This window comes from Hemiscyllium ocellatum, chromosome 46, assembly GCF_020745735.1.
Source record: "Hemiscyllium ocellatum isolate sHemOce1 chromosome 46, sHemOce1.pat.X.cur, whole genome shotgun sequence".
NCBI lineage: Eukaryota > Metazoa > Chordata > Chondrichthyes > Orectolobiformes > Hemiscylliidae > Hemiscyllium > Hemiscyllium ocellatum.
In genome coordinates, this window is record NC_083446.1 from 3130305 (window position 1) to 3152365 (window position 22061).

The 22061-nt window shown below is 43.3% G+C and overlaps 1 protein-coding gene across 4 annotated transcripts in view; it reads left to right on the forward strand.

Annotated features, from left to right (window-relative positions):
- Positions 1–22061, forward strand: part of LOC132836097 (macro domain-containing protein CT2219-like) — a 944897-nt gene that overhangs the window by 33108 nt on the left and 889728 nt on the right. For all 4 annotated transcript variants that reach the window (XR_009647331.1, XM_060855360.1, XM_060855361.1 and 1 more), the window contains one exon: positions 14566–14682. Coding sequence is in view for 3 of the 4 variants with exons in the window: in XM_060855360.1 (XP_060711343.1) it covers positions 14566–14682 (117 nt within the window). In the remaining variant the exon portion in view is untranslated. The remainder of the gene's footprint in view (positions 1–14565; positions 14683–22061) is intronic.

Sequence of the window (22061 nt, forward strand, 5' to 3'; positions counted from 1 at the left end):
ACTGGCAAAATTTAAGGCAGGAGCATCTCCAATGTGTCCCAAATGCAAAATAGAGGTGGGTACTCTAGTACATTGTCTGTGGACTTGTCAGAAAATCCGCAGATACTGGACTAAAGTAGCAAGTACCCTGACAGAAATTTTAGGAACGGAAATTAGGGTGGACCCTGTATCTCTCCTTTTGGGCTTTTCGAACCTTTCATCTCTGGATATGCACGGGAAGAGACTATTTTCTATTCTCTCTTTCTGTGCAAGGAAAAATATTTTGGTGAACTGGGTGGCTGAGGGCCCCCCTGGACTTTCAAATTGGCACAGATTAATTATGGAATATATCCCCCTTGACTTCCTCACAAATATGGTGCACTGAAAGACTGAATTATTTTATAAAATATGGCAGCCCTTTTTGAATTATATAAATGCAGATATTTCGGCCATCCTAACAAGGGCTTTTATTTAGTGAAGATTTCAGACCTGGCTGCTCCGGGGCCCCTTGGGAGAGGAATCCCGCACGAATACGGGTTTTATTATATTTGATGTTAATACATTCCGAGCATGTAAGAGACTTAGGTATACACTCTGGTTAGTTATAGTTTAGATTAGTAGAAAGTTGAGTTGTGTTTTTTTTTCTTTTCTCCTTTTTTTTCTCTTTTTTTCTCTTTGTTAAATTTTGACTATTGTATATATGATTTAATTGTACATCAATGTTTGTATTTGAGAGTTTTGTTTATTTTTGTAAATTTGCAAAAATGTTAAATTTCCAATAAAAATATCTATAAAAATAAGAAAAATTGGTTCCCTGGCCGCATGGATGTTTTTCATGGTGGTGGAACTATTGAATAAAAATGTTTGCACAATGGTGTCTTCGCTGAGTCCCTGTACTTATACACGCATGGGTGCAGTGGGGGAAAATAAGTGCTACTGCTGTGTAGCAGTACTATGGGGGTAACCAAATATATAAATGGGATCTTCTCAGCTCAGAGAAAAAAAGGTGAGTGTCAAAGATACAGACACTTTGATGCCTCGCTCTGTATGAGGCAGTACTATGGTCAAGGACTGGGTCAAGAGTGACTTGCTGGAAAAGCACAGCAGGTCAGGCAGCACCTGAGGAGCAGGGGAGTTAATGTTTCAGCCATAAGCCCTTCATCAGGAATGAGACTTTGTGGGCTGGGGGTGGGTGAGGCTGAGAGATAAATGGGAGAGTGTGGATTAGGGGGAAGGTAGCTGAGAATGCAACAGATAGATGAAGGTGAGGGAGAAGGCGATAAGTTGGAGAGGAGGGTGGTGCAGCTAGAGGGGAAAGGTGATGGACATTTCATGAGGACATGCTGAGTTGGAGGCTTGGGACTGGGATAATGGGAGAGGGGAAATGAGGAAACTGGTGAAATCCATATTAATCCCTTATGATTGCAGGGTCCCAAGGTGGAATATGAGGCGTTCTTCTTTCAGCTATTGGGTAGTAAGGGTTTGGTGATTAGAGTTTCATTTAGGTAAATGCAAGATGTTGCACTTTGTTAAGACAAACCGGCCGGGATTTAAATGCTTAATGGTAGGGACTTGGGGAGTGTTGTAGAACAGAGAAACCAGAGGTTCAGATACAGGAAAGTGGCAACACAGGTAAACAAGGTGGTGAAGAATGCATTTGGTGTACTTGCCTTCATTGGTCAGAGCATTGAGTATAGGATTTGGGATGTTATATGGCAGCTGTACAGGACATCGGTCAGGCCACTTTTGGAGTACTGCGGACAGTCTGGTTGCCCTGCTATAGAAAGGATATAATTAAGTTAGAAAGGGTACAGAAAAGATTTTCAAGGATGTTACTGGGACCAGAGGGTTTGACTTATCGGGAGAAGCTGAATAGGCTGCGGCTTTTTTCCCTGGAGTGTGTGAGATTAAGGGATGGTCATTTAGCAGGTTATAAAATTATGAGAGGCATAGGTAAGGTGAATAGCAAAGGTCTTTTCCCTAGGGTAGGGGAGGCCGAAACTAGAAGGCATGGGCTAAAGGTGAGATGGGTTAAAAGGGACTTGAGGGTCAACTTTTTCATGCACAGGGTTATGCGTATGTGGAATGAATTGCCAGAGGCAGTGATAGATGCAGCTACAGTTATATCACTTAAAAGACATTTGGACAGGAGCATAAATAGGAATGATTTGTAGAGATATGGGCCAAACAGACACAAATGGGACTAGTTTAGCTTGGGAAACCTGGTTGGCATGGACTGATTGGTCTGTTTCTGTGCTGTATGACTCTATGACATAAGGATAGTTCCTTACCACTCATCATCCAATGGTCTGGCAGAAAGTGTTCCAAACTTGGAAGGCTGATTGAAGAAACAGCATACAGCCTTGTTAGATTACAAGCTATCATTGTTTTGTTTGATTATAGGACCACCCCACATACAACTTCAGGGATAGCTAGTGGGTAAAAGACTCCATGCCCAGGCTAAGTCTGATCCTCCTGGACTTGGGGGAGAGGGTGAAACAATATCAGGAACTCCAATGTAGGACCCAAGACTTTGCCAAGCAAGAGAGAGTTGGTTTGATAAGACGAAATTTGATTTAAAAATCACAGAAATGGTCTCTGTATGGACAAGAGGCATGCCTGTGTTAGGCCAGGACCAGGGATTTATAAAATTTGAGTAGTTCAGGTCTGCAAGCTGCTGCCACTGAGCAATTTTGCAGTTCCAGTTGCGAAGACCTCTCTGGCTTGCAGGGTTGAGCATGATTGGAATGTCTCCAGGATGTTGTATCACCTGCTCACTGACATCCAGTTTGGGTTCTGCAAAGGCCACTCAGTTCTTAATCTCATTACAGCTTTGGTTCAGGCATGAACAAAAGCATTGAATTCTAGAAGTGAGAGTGACAGCCCTTGACATCAAGGTCACACTCTCTAAAGGCAGTCCACCATCTACAAGGCACAAGTCAGGAGAGTGATGGATTACCCCCCCAGTTGCTTGGATGGATGCAGCTTCAACAACTTTGAAGAGGAATGACACCATCCAGTATTAAGCAGCCCGCTTGATTGGCACCTCATCGGCAAACCTCATTGGGCGGCATGTTGGCACAGGGGTTAGCACTGCTGCCTCACAATGTCAGAGATCCGGGTTCAACTCCTGCCTCACGCGACTGTGTGGAGTTTGCACGTTCTCCCCGTGTCTGCGTGGGTTTCCTCCGGGTGCTCCGGTTTCCTTCCACAGTCCAAAGATGTGCGGGTCAGGTGAATTGGCCATGCTAAATTGCCCATAGTGTTAGGTAAGGGGTAAATGTAGGGGTATGGGTGGGTTTCGCTTCGGCAGGTCGGTGTGGACTTGTTGGGCCGAAGGGCCTGTTTCCACACTGTAAGTAATCTAATCTAATCTAATCAAACATCCACTCCCTTCACCACTGACATTCAGTAACATCAGTACTACTTACAAGGTGCACTGGAGAAATTTACCAATGATCCTTAAAAAGCATCTTCCAAATCCATGACCATTTCCATCTTGCAGGACAAGGGTAGCAGATACTTGGGAACACCACCACCTGCAAGTTCCCCTCCAAATCACTTACCATTCTTATTTAGAAATATAGTTTCACTGTCGCTGGGTCAAATTCTTGGAATTTCTTCCCTGAGGGCATTTTGGGTCTACCTACAGCACATGGACTGCAGCGGTTCAAGAAGGCAGCTTACCACCACCTCCTCCAGGGGCAATTAGGGACGAGATGGCCAGCCAACAAGACCCACATTCCACATGTGAATAATCACAAAAAAGGTGCCTTTTAAATACATTGCTTGGATGTTGGAGCCCAGAGTTGTCCAGAAGTTCTGTTATTTTATTTAGACATGCATATGTAATGGGCTGAGAATAATGTAAGTGCAAAGGAAAACCTGGGCCATCTCACACTTTGTCTCAAAAAATAACATCTTGCTGTACATTTTAATGTAATAGTCTGTGTTCAAACAGATCAGAAGTCAACATCAGAAATTGCCTTCGACTGTTTTCCTAGGTAAAGCAAAGGTCAGAATAGATTTACTGGTACAGCAGGGTCTGCAAGTGTCAATTTCGAGCATATTATTTTAACTTTAGATTTTCAGCATTCACATTTAGAAAAATATTTGCATCAACTCAGAATGTCTAATCCAGTTAGTATGACTCTTCACTTAGTCTTTGTGAAAACATCTTTTGGAAGCATATATCTTTGATTAGCCCATTTTAAGCATTGAATTTTTAGTTCAAGTTTATAATAGCACAGCAGCATTTTTGAATGCGTGTTCTCTGAAAGGAAAGATGAATTGTGCCAGCTGAACATCAGCTGGGGATTTATTTGGAAGTATGTATTAAATTGATTGTTAGTATAGATAATTAAAATGCTTCCTTCTTGGGTCTTTGGTGATAAATACAAGATATCTGTAGCCACCATGAAGACAGTGAGTCACTCACAGAGTGGGGAACTGGAGAGGTATGTGGGCCGAAACAAGTTAGTAAATCACAAAGTTTGCTGGAAATGCTGAGCAGGCCAGGCAGTATCTGAAGTGAGAAAGAGTTAGGTTTTAGGGCAACATGACAGTGAAATTAAAGATAATCTCAATCTGAAATATTAATTCTTTTTCTCTCCAGAGATGCTGTCTGACCTGCTCAGCATTTCCAGCATTTTATGTTCTTATTTCAGATTAGTGACATCAACAATATTTCACTTTTGTTTGAAAGTAGCTCTGGCAGATTCCATTCACTGAAAGTCATTAATGGACTATTATAATGTGCTTTTCATTTATGACAATCCAAATTTAGATGTGATCTACATGGACTTCAGTAAGGCATTCAACAAGATTCCCCAGGGGAGGCTGATTAGCAAGGTTAGATCTCATGGAATAAAGGGAGAATTAGCCATTTGGATACAGAACTGGCTCAAAGGTAGAAGACAGAGGGTGGTGGTGGAGGGTTGTTTTTCAGACTGGAGGCTTGTGACCAGTGGAGTGCCACAAGGATCAGTGCTGGGTCCTCTACTTTTTGTCATTTACATAAATGATTTGGTTGCGAGCATAAGAGGTACAGTTAGTAAGTTTGCAGATGACACCAAAATTGGAGGTGTAGTGGACAGCGAAGAGGGTTACCTCAGATTACAACAGGATCTGGACCAGATGGGCCAATGGGCTGAGAAGTGGCAGATGGAGTTTAATTAAGATAAATGCGAGGTGCTGCATTTTGGGAAAGTAAATCTTAGCAGGACTTATACACTTAATGGTAAGGTCCAAGGGAGTGTTGCTGAACAAAGAGACCTTGGAGTGCAGGTTCATAGCTCCTTGAAAGTGGAGTTGCTGGTGGATAGGATAGTGAAGAAGGCGTTTGGTATGCTTTCCTTTATTGGTCAGAACATTGAGTACATGAGTTGAGAGATCATGTTGTAGCTGTACAGGACATTGGTTAGGCCACTGTTGGAATATTGCGTGCAATTCTGGTCTCCTTCCTATCAGAAAGATGTTGTGAAACTTGAAAGGGTTCAGAAAAGATTTACAAGGGTGTTGCCAGGGTTGGAGGATTTGAGCTATAGGGAGAGGCTGAACAGGCTGGGACTGTTTTCCCTGGAGCGTCGGAGGCTGAGGGGTGACCTTATAGAGGTTTACAAAATTATGAGGGGCATGGATAGGGTAAATAGGCAAAGTCTTTTCCCTGGGATCGGGGAGTCCAGAACTAAAGGACATAGATTTCAGGTGAGAGGGGAAAGACATAAAAGAGACCTAAGGGGCAACGTTTTCACGCAGAGGGTGGTATGTGTATGGAATGAGCAGCCAGAGGATGTGGTGGAGGCTGGTATAATTGCAACATTTAAGATGGGCATTTGGATGGATATATGAATAGGAAGGGTATGGAGGGATATGGGCCGGGTGCTGGCAGGTGGGACTAGATTGGGTTGGGATATCTAGTCGGTGTGGACAGGTTGGACTGAAGGGTCTGTTCCATGCTGTTCACCTCTATGACTCTGTAACTCTATATTTAAGTGTATTAAAAGGAAGGGTTTAGAGGGATATGAACCAAGACCAGGTAAGTGGGACTAGTTTAGTTTGAGATTAGGGTCAGCATGGACTGGTTGGACTGAAGGGTCTGTTTCCATGCTGTATGACTCTATTTTGCTCTTCTTAACAAACAATTCTCCTGGTCTTTTTCTTTCTTTCCTGGCTCTAGCTTACGTTTCAGCTAAGCCAATATACCTGATAGGGACTCCTCTCCTTTCACTACTCACTGCCCTCCTAGCTTGGTGTCTAGAACTGGTACTGTCTACCCTTCTGAATGGACCAATTCATTGGAACACATCAATAGCAATTAATATAGTTACCTATTGTGTATTATATGTGTACTTAACAAGGTAACGAGAAATCATGTCTGAGAGAATGGAACATTTTATTTGATAGCTTTTGTTGAACTATAATGTTCTCAGCAAGTATCATTTATTTGTGAAGTGGCTATTAAAAGTCATCTCTACACTTCAAATTGATCAGCACTGTAGTGCACTCATCAGTGCTGTCAAGGAGCAGAGATATGCTGAGAATATGCATTGTCAATATGATAACCCATTGTTTGCATTGGTTCTAATTCCGCTGGTTCACATTTTCAACTTTTTTTCCAATCATTTTGTCATTTTTTAAAACACTGTTTGTTCTGGGAATTGTATAAATTGTGTGATTGTTAATAACTGCCCTTAGATTGAGATTAGCTTCATTACTCTGTTGCCTGGTAACACTTTTGCTTCAGACCATGAAGGAGAAAGTAAGTTCAACGTGTAAGGCAAATGCTGTTTCAAGTTAGTGCAGATCAGAATAAAATTTAATGAACTGGACATTAAAGAATTAATATAATTTCTTAAACTATTCATGATTAAACTCAGATGGTCACCAGTATTACCATTCATACAATTTTCAATTTACTAATAAGAAAGGAAGGATTTCATAAAAATGCTTGTCAAGAGATTTTAAACTTTATTAAACGACTTAATGAAATGCAGAATTGACACCATCTTTACCACTTACAGACACATTTATGTCACTTGGTAATATAATCGAGAGGTTTCCACAGTTTATGAAATGTTACATAAGTGTGAAAACATTATTCATTTGGTCAAATTGCTTATCGAAGGCTTAACTGAAGCTATTTTGTTGTGAAGTTTTATTTCACTGTCTCATTATTGGGGGTTTCACAGTTCAGGAGTTTTTTTTTCTCTTTTAATAAGAAATTAAATGCTTCTTCAGCAATTAAAACTCTTTTACAAAATCCTAGAATCTTCCAGAAGGGGCCCTTTGGCCCATTGAATCTATACTGCCAAAACTACATTGCTACCTACACTGCTCCCACTTTACCGAACAATGCCCATAGCCTTGAACATTATGACATTTCAGGTGCTCTTTAAAGCTTATGAGGTTACCGGCCTCAACTGCCCTCCCAGGCAGTGCATTCTCCCACCACTCTTGGGATATAAAAAGTTTCCCTCAAATCCTCTCTAAACCTCCTGTATTTCACTTTAAGATTATGCCCTATTGTTATGGACCCTTCAATTAAGGGGAAGGGATATTTTCTATTCACCCTGTCTCAGCCCCTCTTAATTTTATACACCTCTATCAAGTCCCCTCTCAGCCTTCTGTGCTTCAAACAAAATAACTTTGTTCTTCCTGACAGAAGTATCGGCTGTCCTGTCTGCTACAGCAAATACTGAAACACATGAATAGTTTCATTTGGAAATGTCAGCACTTTGGATTTTGGGGAACAGTGCTCTTATATGGGTATGTTGTTATACTGGTGCACCAAGGCTCCAAGTGGAAAATTATTTGAGTCCCGGAACAGTTTCTTTCATGACTTGACACTTGTTTAATGTCAGAGTAGATATTTTCTGATCTACCTGTTCGGAGATGTTATTAAACTCAAGACTTGACTCTGGGCCTTCTTATCCAGAGGTAGGGACTCTACCATTGCACTCTCTTTTAATGTTAGAATAGAATTTGTTTCAATATCAGATTTAGGTGCAACATGTAAATTGTAAGTGGTAGGGGATGCCCTGATCAGATGTTAATTGCATTAATCGCTGCACTGTGCACTTACTTGTAACATGTTCACTTGTAAGTTATCTGGCCAATTAAGCTTTCAAAAAGATTTTCATAATGATTACAAATTTTTGACAATGCAATGACAGCATAACTAAATATTGATCAGAGATTGCCAGTTTAGAAAATGCGATAATATATTTTGATAAGTCTCCCTGCTGGCACAGCTAGTTAAAGCTATGAATATTTGAACCACACAGATAAGGACAGGTCCAAGTGTAGTTGCTAGTTGATGCGATTAGCTTATTTTGGTTGGGACAGTGGTGAGTGCATTCTGGATTAGTGGTGCTGGAAGAGCACAGCAGTTCAGGCAGCATCCAAGGAGTAGCGAAATAGACTTTTCGGGCAAAAGCGCTTCATCAGGAATAAAGGCAGTGAGCCTGAAGCGTGGAGAGATAAGCTAGAGGAAGGTGGGGGTGGGGAGAAAGTAGCATAGAGTACAATGGGTGAGTGGGGGAGGGGATGAAGGTGATAGGTCAGGGAGGAGAGGGTGGAGTGGATAGGTGGAAAAGGAGATAGGCAGGTAGGACAAGTCCAGACAAGTCATGGGGACAGTGCTGAGCTGGAAGTTTGGAACTAGGGTGAGGTAGGGGAAGGGGAAATGAGGAAACTATTGAAGTCCACATTGATGCCCTGGGGTTGAAGTGTTCCGAGGTGGAAGATGAGGCGTTCTTCCTTCAGGCGTCTGGTGGTGAGGGAATAGCGGTGAAGGAGCCCAGGACCTCCATATCCTCGGCAGAGTGGGAGGGGGAGTTGAAATGTTGGGCCACGGGGCGGTGTGGTTAATTTGGTGAGGGTGTCCCGGAGATATTCCCTAAAGCGCTCTGCTAGGAGGCGCCCAGTCTCCCCAATGTAGAGGAGACCGCATCGGGAGCAACGGATACAATAAATGATATTAGTGGATGTGCAGGTAAAACTTTGATGGATGTGGAAGGCTCCTTTAGGGCCTTGGATAGAGGTGAGAGAGGAGGTGTGGGCGCAGGTTTTACAGTTCCTGCAGTGGCAGGGGAAAGTGCCAGGATGGGAGGGTGTTGTAGGGGGGGGGCGTGGACCTGACCAGGTAGTCACGGAGGGAACGGTCTTTGCGGAAGGCGGAAAGGGGTGGGGAGGGAAATATATCCCTGGTGGTGGGGTTTTTTGGAGGTGGCGGAAATGTCGGCGGATGATTTGGTTTATGCGAAGGTTTGTAGGGTGAAAGGTGAGCACCAGGGGCGTTCTGTCCTTGTTACGGTTGGAGGGGTGGGGTCTGAGGACGGAGGTGCGGGATGTGGACGAGATACGTTGGAGGGCATCTTAAACCACGTGTGAAGGGAAATTATGGTCTCTAAAGAAGGAGGCCATCTGGTGTGTTCTGTGGTGGAACTGGTCCTCCTGAGAGCAAATATGGTGGAGGCGGAGGAATTGGGAATACGGGATGGCATTTTTGCAAGAGGTAGGGTGGGAAGAGGTGTAATCCAGGTAGCTGTGGGAGTCGGTGGGTTTGTAAAAAATGTCAGTGTCAAGTTGGTCGTCATTAATGGAGATGGAGAGATCCAGGAAGGAGAGGGATGTGTCAAAGATGGTCCAGGTAAATTTAAGGTCAGGGTGGAATGTGTTAGTGAAGTTGATGAATTGCTCAACCTCCTCGCGGGAGCACGAGGTGACGCCAATGCAGTCATCAATGTAGTGGAGGGAGAGGTGGGGAGTGGTGTCGGTGTAATTATGGAAGATCAACTGTTCTACGTAGCCAACAAAGAGACAGGCATAGCTGGGGCCCATACGTGTGCCCATGGCTACCCCTTTGGTCTGGAGGAAGTGGAACGATTCAAAGGAGAAATTGTTAAGGGTGAGGACCAGTTTGGCCAAACGAATGAGAGTGTCGGTGGAAGGGTACTGTTGGGGACGTCTGGAGAGGAAAAAACGGAGGGCTTGGAGGCCCTGGTCATGGCGGATGGAGGTGTAGAGGGATTGGATATCCATGGTGAAGATGAGGTGTCGGGGGCCGAGGAAACGGAAGTCTTGGAGGAGGTGGAGGGTGTGGGTGGTGTCTTGAACGTATGTGGGGAGTTCCTGGACTAGGGGGGATAGGACAGTGTCGAGGTAGGTAGAGATGAGTGCAGTGGGGCAGGAGCATGCTGAGACAATGGGTCGGCCATGGTGGTCAGGCTTGTGGACCTTGGGAAGGAGGTAGAACCGGGCAGTGCGGGGTACCCAGACTATGAGGTTGGAAGCTGTGGGTGGGAGATCTCCTGAGGTGATGAGGTTCTGTATAGTCTGGGAGATGATGGTTGGTGATGAGGGGTGGGGTCATGGTCGAGGGGCAGTAGGAAGAGGTGTTCTCGAGTTGGCATTTAGCTTCAGCGGTGTAGAGGTCAGTGCACCAGACTACCACTGCACCCCCTTTATCCGCTGGCTTGATGGTGAGGTTGGGATTGGAGCAGAGGGATTGGAGGGCTGCGTGTTGTGAGGGTGAGAGGTTGAGTGGGGGAGGTGGGTAGACAGATTGAGGTGGTTAATGTCCCGGCGGCAGTTGGAAATGAAGAGGTCGAGGGCAAGTAATAGGCCAGCGCGGGGTGTGCAGGTGGATGCAGTGTGTTGGAGGTGGGTGAAGGGGGCCTCGGAAGGTGGGCGGGAACCCTGATTGTTCTGCCACCTCCAAAAAGACCCCACCACCAGGGATATATTTCCCTTCCCACCCGTTTCCGCCTTCCGCAAAGACCGTTCCCTTTGTGACTACCTGATCAGGTTCACGCCCCCCTACAACATATCCTCCCATCCTGGCACTTTCCCCTGCCACTGCAGGAACTGTAAAACCTGCGCCCACACCTCCTCCCTCACCTCTATCCAAGGCCCTAAAGGAGCCTTCCACATCCATCAAAGTTTTACCTGCACATCCACTAATATCATTTATTGTATCCGTTGCTCCCAATGCGGTCTCCTCTACATTGGGGAGACTGGGCGCCTCCTAGCAGAGCGCTTTAGGGAACATCTCCAGGATACCCGCACCAATCAATCACACTGCCCTGTGGCCCAACATTTCAACTCCGCCTCCCACTATGCCAAGGATTTGGAGGTCCTGGACCTCCTTCACCGCCACTCTGTCACCACCAGACGCCTGGAGGAAGAACACCTCATCTTCCGCCTCGGAACACTTCAACCCCAGGGCATCAATGTGGACTTCAACAGTTTCCTCATTTCCCCTTCCCTTACCTCACCCTAGTTCCAAACTTCCAGCTCAGCACTGTCCCCATGACTTGTCCGGACTTGTCCTACCTGCCTATCTCCTTTTCCACCTATCCACTCCACCCTCTCCTCCCTGACCTATCACCTTCATCCCCTCCCCCACTCACCCATTGCACTCTACGCTACTCTCTCCCCACCCCCACCCTCCTCTAGCTGATCTCTCCACGCTTCAGGCTCACTGCCTTTATTCCTGATGAAGGGCTTTTGCCTGAAACGTCAATTTTGCTGCTCCTCGGATGCTGCCTGAAATGCTGTGCTCTTCCAGCATCACTAATCCAGAATCTGGTTTCCAGCTTCTGCAGTCATTGTTTTTACATCGTGGTGAGTGCATAGCTGTTTCAGTGGCCATAGGTTTAGATTCCCAACACTGACCACATGCAGTGAGACTTCAGAGTCATACAAAATTGTAGAATGAGATGGTAGAATCAGGGTGTATCATTTGGTTGGCTAATGCTACTCCTTCTTTTCATATTTCTGTCTATTCCTGAGATGCTGCCTGGCCTGCTGTGCTTTGACCAGCAACACATTTGCAGCTGTGATCTCCAGCATCTGCAGACCCCATTTTTTACTCGAATATTTCTGTGTTACCATAATTGACAGTGGCATGTTTCAAAATATGTAAGTGCAGTTCTATGATACACCACCAGATGTCACCATCTTGTGCTGTGAATAAACACATTTTTCATGAATGTAGCTGAGCCTCAGTGTGGCAACTGTAAATTACTGAATAGTTTGGCAAAATGGATCCTACCTTTGGTTGAAACTTGTTTTTTTAAAGTTAGTTTTAAGCTGGCAGTGGCTGTGGGTTCAAACTCAATACCAGAGACCAGAGCACACCTTACAGAAGCCACATCTGACCTTTGATCAATGAGTCGAGAGTATGTTGCTGGGAAAGCACAGCAGGTCAGCATCTGAGGAACAGAAGAATTGATGTTTTGGGCATAAGCCCTTCATCAGGCTTGTGGGCTGGGGGCTGAGAGATAAAAGGGAGGGGGTGGGATTGGGGGAAGAAGGTATCTGAGAAAGTGGAAAGTGGATGAAGGTGAAGGAGAAGGTGATAGGTCAGAGGGGGGAGTGATAGACAGGTCAGGAGGGTGGTGCCGAGTTGGAGGTAGGGCCTGGGATAATGTGGGTGGAGGGGAATTGAGGAAGCTGTTGAAATCCCCATTTATCTTGTGTGGTTGCAGGATGCAAGGCAGAATATGAGGTGTGCCTCCTCCAGGTGTTGGGTGGTAATGATTTGGCAGTGGAGGAGGCCCAGACCTGCATGTCCTTGATGGAGTGGGAGGAGGATTTGAAGTGTTTAGCCACAGGGCAGTGGGGTTGGTGGGTGCAGGTGTCACAGAGATGTTCTCTGAAACAATCCACAAGAAGACGTCCTGTCTCCCTGGTGTAGAGAAGACCATATAGGGTGCAACGGATGTAATAAATGACATTGGTAGAGGTACAGGTAAATTTCTGATGGATGTGGAAAGATCCTTTAGGTCCTTGGACGGAGGTGAGGGGAGTGATGTGGGTTGGTGGGGGCAGGGTGCGTGGACCTGATGAGGGAGTCACAGAGGGAAGGGTCTCTCTGGAACGCTGATAGGGGAAGGGAGGGAAATATATCTTTGGTGGTCGGGTCTGTTTGGAAATGGTGGAAGTGGCGGAGGGTGATGCAATGTATGCAGAGGTTGGTGAGGTGGAAGGTGAGGACCAGGGGGGTTTTGTCCTTGTTGCATTGGGAGGGGTGGTCAAAGACCCCGGTCACTATCTGAGCAGGGATATTCTTGAGATGACCTAGCTAATGTTTCTTCCTTATTCAAAGTCACTAAAACAGATCAGTTCAGAAATTGGATCTAGTGCAGTGCACATCTAATGAAGCTGGTGGATGACCAAAGAAAATTTGACCCTGGCCTCAATTACACTGCTAACTACCTCTGAAGTCCTAGAAGGTAATGCTGTCATCAGAAAGGGTTTGGAAAGGGGATTCATTTGAGAGTGGAGAGAACTTTGGGCCAGTAGTAATCCCTGAATTTGATAGATAAGGAAAGCAATTGAAATGGAACTTTCCAGTGGCAGACTCAGCAGGTCTGTTAAGATTCCCAGGTTGAACTACCAAATGCCTTGAGAAACGGACTGCTGTGCGCATGAAAAGTTAAATTTTGCAAAGGGTGTTATAGTGATTGTAATGAGACCAGCTGGGTGGACCTCATAGAATATGAGTTCCTTGATTGGGCTGTTTACCTGGTCCAATCAGGGACCCTTTGCTGATCGATATAAGCAGGGGTGTCAGAGGTTCTGTTCACTCTGGGAGTTGGCTCTGAGTAAGACAGACCAGTGTCAAGTTCTTTGCATGTGTAAATAAAGGGTGACTTGGTGACAGAATACCAGCCTCTGTGAAGTTATTCCAGTGTATACAAGGGCTCTGTCTTTGCAGAAGGATAAGGTCAAACTGTCTTTCAGGTTTGTGTCCTAGTGACCAACAGAGGAATAAGTATGGGCACAATATCTGATATGTTGATTTCTTATACACCAGTAAGACTGATGCAATATGATCCTATCAACTGGAAAAAAACATAGAAAAATAGGTGCAGGAGGAGGCCATTCAGCTTTCTGAGTCTGCTGCACCATTCAATATGGGGCAGCACAGTGGCTCAGTGGTTAGCACTGCTGCCTCACAGCACCATGGACCTGAGTTTGATTCCTTCCTTGGGTGACTGTGTTTGAGTGGGGTTCCTCTGGGCATTCCAGTTTCCTCCCACAGTCCAAAGATGTGCAGGTCAGGTGAATTGGCCGTGCTAAATTGCCCATTGTGTTAGGTTCACTAGTCAGGGATAAATGTAGGGAAATGAGTCTGGGTGGGTGCGGTTCAGAGGGTCGGTGTGGACTTGTTGGGCTAAAGGGCTCGTTTTCATACAATAGGGAATCTAATCTAATCTAATCGAACATGACTATGGCTGATGTCACTATCTGGCATCATTGCTGCTTTTCCGAGCTTGCTGTATGGAAGTTGTCTTTGTAATATTTTGGGAAGTACTGAAGACATGAAAGGAACCAGACAAGAACAGGATTCTCTTACAACTCAGAAGATAGGTTCATTTTCACTGGCACCATCTGATTATGTTGTTAGAAGTTTTCTAATTTTCTATTAAATTGTTTTATTGGAAACTGTGTCCCCAGTTACTATTTTCACCTAGACTCCTTTACTCAAAAAGCAGTTGAATACTCCTGGTTAAATTTTGTAATGCTGGCTCTGTAATGTAATTATTTAATTTTGTCTATATTTTGTTTTGGCAGAAGAAATGTTTACACAACCATTTTCGCACTATGGCAAGGACGATGTTATGAATCAAAAGCTTTCAATCTTGCAGGAGGACATCACCAAGCTGGAAATTAATACAATCGTCAATGCAGGTTGGTACATTGTCAGCTTTGTGACCTGCAGACTTACAAGTGGAATGATACAATGACAGCACCATTGACTGGATTCAATCCTGCCATCACACAATGGTGCAAGTCTAAAGAATTAATCACTTCAATAAAGGCAGAAAAGGAAGTAGGTAAAACAAAATTCACAATTTCTGTAAGACTCTGGGAACATGCTGACATCCCAGACTTCACCCACAGTCCCTGGCAGTCTAGATCTCAAAGTTGAGATAATTTTCACTTAAATGTTTGCATCACATTCTTAATTTTGTGGATAGGGACATTTTTAATACTGTTGTTTTGTTGTTAGGTTACAATGTTTTATAAATCATCACATCAAGTCCTATCGGCACCCATCAATTTACGTCATATGTCACATTAGTGGGATTATGGATTCCAACTTTATACATGCCCACCAAATGTCTATGATATGAATCTATTTGGTGCGCAAAGAGGGAGGCTTCCTCAGCTGAAAATAACCAAGCAATCTCCAGAAGACTGTGGATACTGCTGATTCATGACAATTGATGAAAGCAAGCAACTTACCCTTGCAGCTGAAGAGGAAATCATTAGAATCAAGGCAGATTTCAGAAAGGGATACTGTGCGCGAAACCTGAACTGTTGAATGAACACTTTCTTGGCAGTGGTGACAGAGGTGGTGGGTATGGTGTACCTGGACTTTCAGAAAGCCTGTGATGCCACCCAGAAGACTATTGGAGAAGATTAAAGGGTTGGAAAAATGTGGAGGATATCAATTTGGTTTAGAAATAAAGAGTAGAAGTTAACAATAGTTCCCAGAGTGGTTAGAAATGAGCAGCAGTCTTTTACGGGCAGCCATATGATTGCCTTTGTTGAATGTTGTATAGGGCTAGAGGGAATGCTGCACAAATTCATGTAACAGTAAAACAGGGTGCATGGCAAACGATCCTGAGGACAAAATGGAGCTAAGAGTCAAATGGGTAAAGAAATGACTGGCAGAATTTATTGTTAGTAACTGTGAGGTGATTATATACTGTGGGGAAACGTTGGGTAAGTGGAACAGTGGGGGGATTTGAGTTTTCATATTTACAAGACCTTAAAAAGCAGCAGTACAAATGGATAAGGCCAAAAAATTATGAAGGTATTCTGGGTTTAAGGTGAGATATATAAATATATACATGGAAAAGAAAAATAAAATGTCATGGTGTATTTATGTCAAAACTTATTCAGATGAAGAATTTGCAGTTGAGATCTTGCAATTACTGTTTACATTCAGGAAAGAAGTTGAGACATCATATAAGAATGCTGCCAGGTATTCCCCATAAGGAAATACAGGCAGGAAGATTTTGAAAAATTGGGGCTGATTCTGATTGAAGAATTTAAATTGTTGCGTGACTTTACTTAAGTTTTTTAAAATGATGAAGAATGAGTCAAATGGGCTAGAAGTTGTTCCATAAGACGGAAGTCTACAAAGTGGAATGTGGGTATAAGACTCGATGTTAGTCCTTTTGAATAGGAGACAGGAGCAGTCTTTCTATGGAGGGTGCTGTGAGGCTATGGCAGTGTTAGAGTTAGTAACTGAGCCAGGAACTATGTCAACTGTTCTAAGTAGATGATAGAGAGAGGTTTTTTTTTAGATTACTTACAGTGTGGAAACAGGCCCTTCGGCCCAACAAGTCCACACCGACCCGCCGAAGCGCAACCCACCCATACCCCTACATTATCCCTTACCCCTTACCACTATGGGCAATTTAGAACGGCCAATTCACCTGACCAGCACATCTTTGGACTGTGGGAGGAAACCGGAGCACCCGGAGGAAACCCACGCAGACACAGGGAGAACGTGCAAACTCCACACAGTCAGTCGCCTGAGTCGGGAATTGAACCTGGGTCTCCAGGCGCTGTGAGGCAGCAGTGCTAACCACTGTGCCACCGTGCCGCCCAGGTGTTTGAAGTAAATCAGATTTGGAAGATCAGAGGGTACAGTGGATTAAAACTACTGTTTGGGAGAATAAGAACCAACTGCACAATGTTGCAAAATCTCTGTGATTCTTCTCAGGTACTTATCAGTGTTGCTTTTAAAAACTTGAAGAAACTTCATATTCATCTACTGTTGGCACTTCATTTCAAATGGCAACGTCTGGTAGCTGGAGTTACAGAGTCATAGAGATGTACAGCACAGAAACAGACCCTTCAGTCCAATTCACCCTGCCGACCATATATCCTAACCTAATCTAGTCCCATACAGCAGCACTTAGTCTATATTCCAAATGCCTTTTAAATGTTGTAATTGTACCAGCCTCCACCACTTGCTCACAGCTCATTCCAGACACACACTGCCCTCTATGTGATAAATTTACCTCTTAGGTTCATGTTAAAATTTTCCCCAGTCTCACTAAACCTATGCCGTCTAGTTCTGGATTCCGTCACTCCAGGGAAAAGACCTCGTCGATTTACCCCTATACATGTCCCTCATGGTTTTATAAACCACTATAAGGTCACCCCTCAGCCTCCAAAGCTCCAGGGAAAACAGCCAACCTAATTCTTTTTCACACACATAATTGCTACTCTTACCATCCCTAATGATTTCAAATAATCTAAACCTATCTAACTCGGGTGTATCCAATCCCCTCTTCATTTGTAAAAATTCAATCACATTTCTTCTCAGCTGGATTTTAATTGTAAAGCAAACACTGTCTGGTACCACGGACAGCTCCAATCAAATTTAGCATGGTAATAACAATCCATTCACATTAGCTTGAAAGCTTATTATTTGTATTGCCTGACTTGTACATTGAAATACCTGAAAGATAGTTTAACTTTTGGGGTGGCAATGATGATAGGGGTTTGCAGCCATGCAGTTTTGAGGCAGGCAGGGATTTTTCTGATGAGGTTTAAAATCCAACCTTTAGAATAAATATATATTTTCCATTCTCTCTATATGTAGGCGAGCATTTGTGATTATGCTTTTTAGTGAGTTCTGAATAATGGCAAAGAAATTATACTTGAAATAATTTTGAATGGCTGATAAATCTAAAATACATATATATGGCAAGGAAGCCTAACTGCTGCTGACTCCCTCCATGTTAGTTGTAATGTGTTGATTCCTACTCTTGAGATTTTGGTACCATGGGGGAGTGGGTAGGTGAGGAGATATGATGTGGATATGGTGTGAGCAGAGGTTCTCACTGCTTTGCATAATGCTTCTTGCCCTATATAGTTTCTTGGATGGTGAGCAATCTTGCTCTCTTATCACCTTGATCATATCATTAACTCAACTACATTTTATGCTAAAGCTTCTTAAAAAGTTCCAGATCCTTTTGTTTTCCTTTGATGGCATGTCCGTAATGTGGGTAAGGCTAATACTTGTTGCCCATTGCTCATTGTCCTTGAACTGAATGATTTTCTAGACCACTTCAGAGTGCAGTAAGAGTCAACCACATTGTTAAGTCTGGGGTCGCATGTAGATTGGACCCGGTAATAACATCACTGAACCGGATGGAATTTTACAAGCCAGTATAGTTGTCGTAGCCATCATCACTGCGACTAGCTTTTTGTTTCCAGGTTTACTACTTAAACTTAAATTCCACTAGCTGCAGTGGTGGAATTTGAACCAATGTCACCAGAGCATTAGCTAGCCCCATGGTAGTACCACTACACTACCACCTCCCCTATCTGCTTCTGTTAGCATGCAACTTTGAATCACAGGACTTCAGGTTCATGTAACACTGCAGGCTCGGAGTTCAAAAATCAAACCCCAGAGCATTACTGAGGGAGTGCTGTACCGTTGGAGAGGCCATGTTTTGGATACAACATTAGAACTGAGGCTCCTTCTGTCTGCTTGGGCCGATCTGATGATATTGTTTCAGGGAAGAGCAGGAAAGTTCTTCCCGGCAGACCTGGGGCCAATATTTATCCCTCAACCAATATCACTAAAGTAGATGATTTGATCATTATCATATTGTCGTTGGCGAGAGTTTGTGTGTGTGACTTGGTTGCTGCTGCATTTCATCACAATACTGTAGAGGTAATTAATTGGCTGTAGAGTGTTTTATGATATCTGGTGGTTGTGAAAAACCTAAGCCTTTCTTTTTGCTTCTGCACAAATTCCAAATGTTTACCTCGTACTTCCACACCTCATCCCATGTAATACATACAAGATAAATATATGACTTCTTAATCCTGGAACAGCAATTTAATAACTAAGAGTTAGCAGGTAATGTTAGGAAGCAAAATTTCAAATTAATTAATTTAAAAAGTTATTAATTTTAATGCAAAGCCACCATAAAATAATACTTTTCATGCTATTTAGAGCAACCTTTCAAATTATACTAAGAAAGTATATATATCTAATTTCAGTTTTCAAGGGCTGGATCATTTTTAATTCTGATTTTGTTTTTAGATTAATGAAAATTCCAAATTATATTTAGGAAGATGTTTTGAATTAGGTGAGGGGTTATAATCTTCCAATTATGAGCCAACCCTTGTTGGTTGTTACTCCAAGGTTTTTTGGAGAAATATCACAAGATCCCAGTTATTAATTCACTGAGTGATTAACACTAAAAGATAAAGCAGATTAGGAAGATCGTGACCACAGAATCACAAAAGTCTTACTGTGCAGAAAGAGGCCATTCGGCTTTTTGAGCCACGACATGGCAATTTAGCGTGGCCAATCCATGAATCTGCACATCTTTTGACTTGATTTTTATAAAGTTCAGCTTCAATCCTCTGAAAAGGTACACTTTACTTAGAAGATGTTCAGAGTTAAACAAAAATCTAAGCTGTGAAACTTGTTGACTACAGTGAATTTCTTGAAATAATTTATGGCTTTTATTGCTTAAGTAATAATCCTAACGTCTTGAACCTTATCCATCAGGTTTAAAGCTTTCCAGAATTTGTTAATAGAAAATTTTCAGTTCATGGAATATGCTGCCCTTCACAGTTAATAAGATACCTTTTTTTTCAGTTTGGTCACCCTTTTCCATCCTTTTACCTGCTGGTGCATATTGTGTTTCTGGATTCTTTATGCAGACTCACCAATTACACACTGAGGTTTGGCAACATAAAAGTCGGTTCAGTTTATCTGAAAGCTACACATGTTACAGTATAGTTCAATAGCAACTAGCAGCATTTATAACAAAATCTGTAACTCAAACTGCAGACACACTGTTTTCTGGTTACATGCTGCTTTACGTCCTGGTTCTTTGATGACACATATACATCATTTGCATTTTCTTCTCAAGTGATATCAAAATAGTGCACAGCTCCCTAGATAAAGGAAGATTTACCCCCTTTATCCCAGCAACTATCTTACAGACACAGAAACCTCAGTGAAGTGTCACCCTCTGTCTGTACACTAAAACTCCTTGTTCATGTGGTGCAACTTTCATTCGTTTCTTCATGGCAATTTCTGCAATTGTTTAGTACCCCTTTCTTTAGTGAAAATCTCTTCCTGAGACTTTTAAACAAGTACTATCTCAGATCACTTGTTATTTAGCATGTGTTCCTTAAACCTATCCTTCCAACAACCCTATAGGATGTCTTTTGTTCTGACATCTGAAATCTTATGCTTCTGGAGTTTTCTTAAGCAATTTAGGATTGTTTCTCATTCCTGTTTGATTTTGAAGACTGCAGTTTACAGTAACTCTGCTGCTAAGACTTTTTCTGTCTGAATCAATTGTTTCTGTTTAAATGAGCTTGCTAGTGGGCTCCTTTCTCTGGGTTGTCAAATTCTCAACTCAGTAGTCACCTAAGCACTTGACTCCCCAGGTGACTTGCTGTGCCTTGATCTAAAAATCACTCAATTTCTTGGAAATGCTGTCTTTACTTATTGTTCAAGATTACTTTCTTTCCACTTTGAAAAACTAAAATCCATTTTGTCTTCACTTTAGAACCAGTGGCCACAATCTTCCTGGTCCCTGAATGACATGAGTACTGATGAGAAAGATGGGAAAATGCAATGAGATCAGCAGTAATGAGATTCTCAAAGTTGAGAGCAAAATTATCCATTCTCCAACCAGGTGTTGAACAGCAAGATGAGAATCCTGCTAGTGAGCAGCAAGAGGCATATTTGCATCCATTATTATGCATTAACATCTCATTGTTACTAATCTCCTCTCATTAATATGAGTTTCCCATTTCCCACCTGCAAGCTAGAAACTATATGGTGACAATTCCTGACCTGAAAGCCAGAGTGGTTACTGCTTGCTCTTCCAGTTTTTGATCTTGGACAGCAGTGTCCAAGATCCCAGGACACACACCATGTACAGTGACTACATGCATCCCTGGTCCATGGACAATCATACTGGATACATAACCGCCTCACCACATCTTCATGGTGCATTTCTGATTGACATACTGCACAGTTCTGCATTTCATTGCTGCAGTTTGTAGCTGGACCTTGCTTTGCAATGATACTGCTAGGTCACTTTACATGCAGGAACAGACACCTAACTCACTCCGCATATACTTCAGTGCTTATTTGCCTTTTTGTACTTTACCTCTTCAGCCAGAACTTCAAGACTCTCAGTGGTTATGTCTTGCCTTGCCCTTTAGCGGTCACAACATTAGCTGGTTGTCAGCAGTTATCAGTGAAGGCAGACATGTCGCTATATGTCACTGTTTTACACCAATCTCACATCTGCACCAAATGCCAGCAATGTGAATGGCAAACATACTGCATGTGCATCAACCATTCTTCGAAGTCTAAGGGAAGCAATTCTCAGTCATAACAAGGAAGACAACCTTCACTCAGGTGGTCCCAGCACAATAAGTCAAGGATAGAATCTGCTAACAATCCAAAGGCCTACACACAGTCAGTCGGGGGCAGTCAGGGTCAGAAGATCAGTATTACTACAGTCTGGGCTGTGGATCATGGTCAACCCTGCAGATATAGTACTGTTGTGTTGGAGAGTCATGGGTAAGTCTGATGGGGAGTTGCACAGTGATCAGTCAGGAGTCTGGTCAGTCGTCAGTTAGGGCTGTCCGACCAATGGTTTGGGATGGGGAGAAGAGGGCGGGTCACGGTCAGCAATAGATCGGTTCACTGAAGGTCGAGGGCGGATATTAGGGCACTGCTGTGGTAGGAAAGTAGGGGAGATCAGTTCTGCGGATTAGAGATAATATATTGGGATAGAGGGACAATAATTGTCCAGGAGTGACACTCAACATATAAGTGGGAGAGACCATTGTGTATTGGAAGATGTGGGTTATTGCAGCAAGGTGGGGCCATCGATGGTAAGAGCCATCTGGTCTAGAAGTGAAATATCAGCTGTGCTGTCTGTATGAATTTGTTTTTAGACTCCTATATGTGCATGGTGACAGACTGCACTTAACGGGATGCACAGCCCAGCTTTATAAAGGGTATCTCTGCCAGTAGTCCTGGGAGA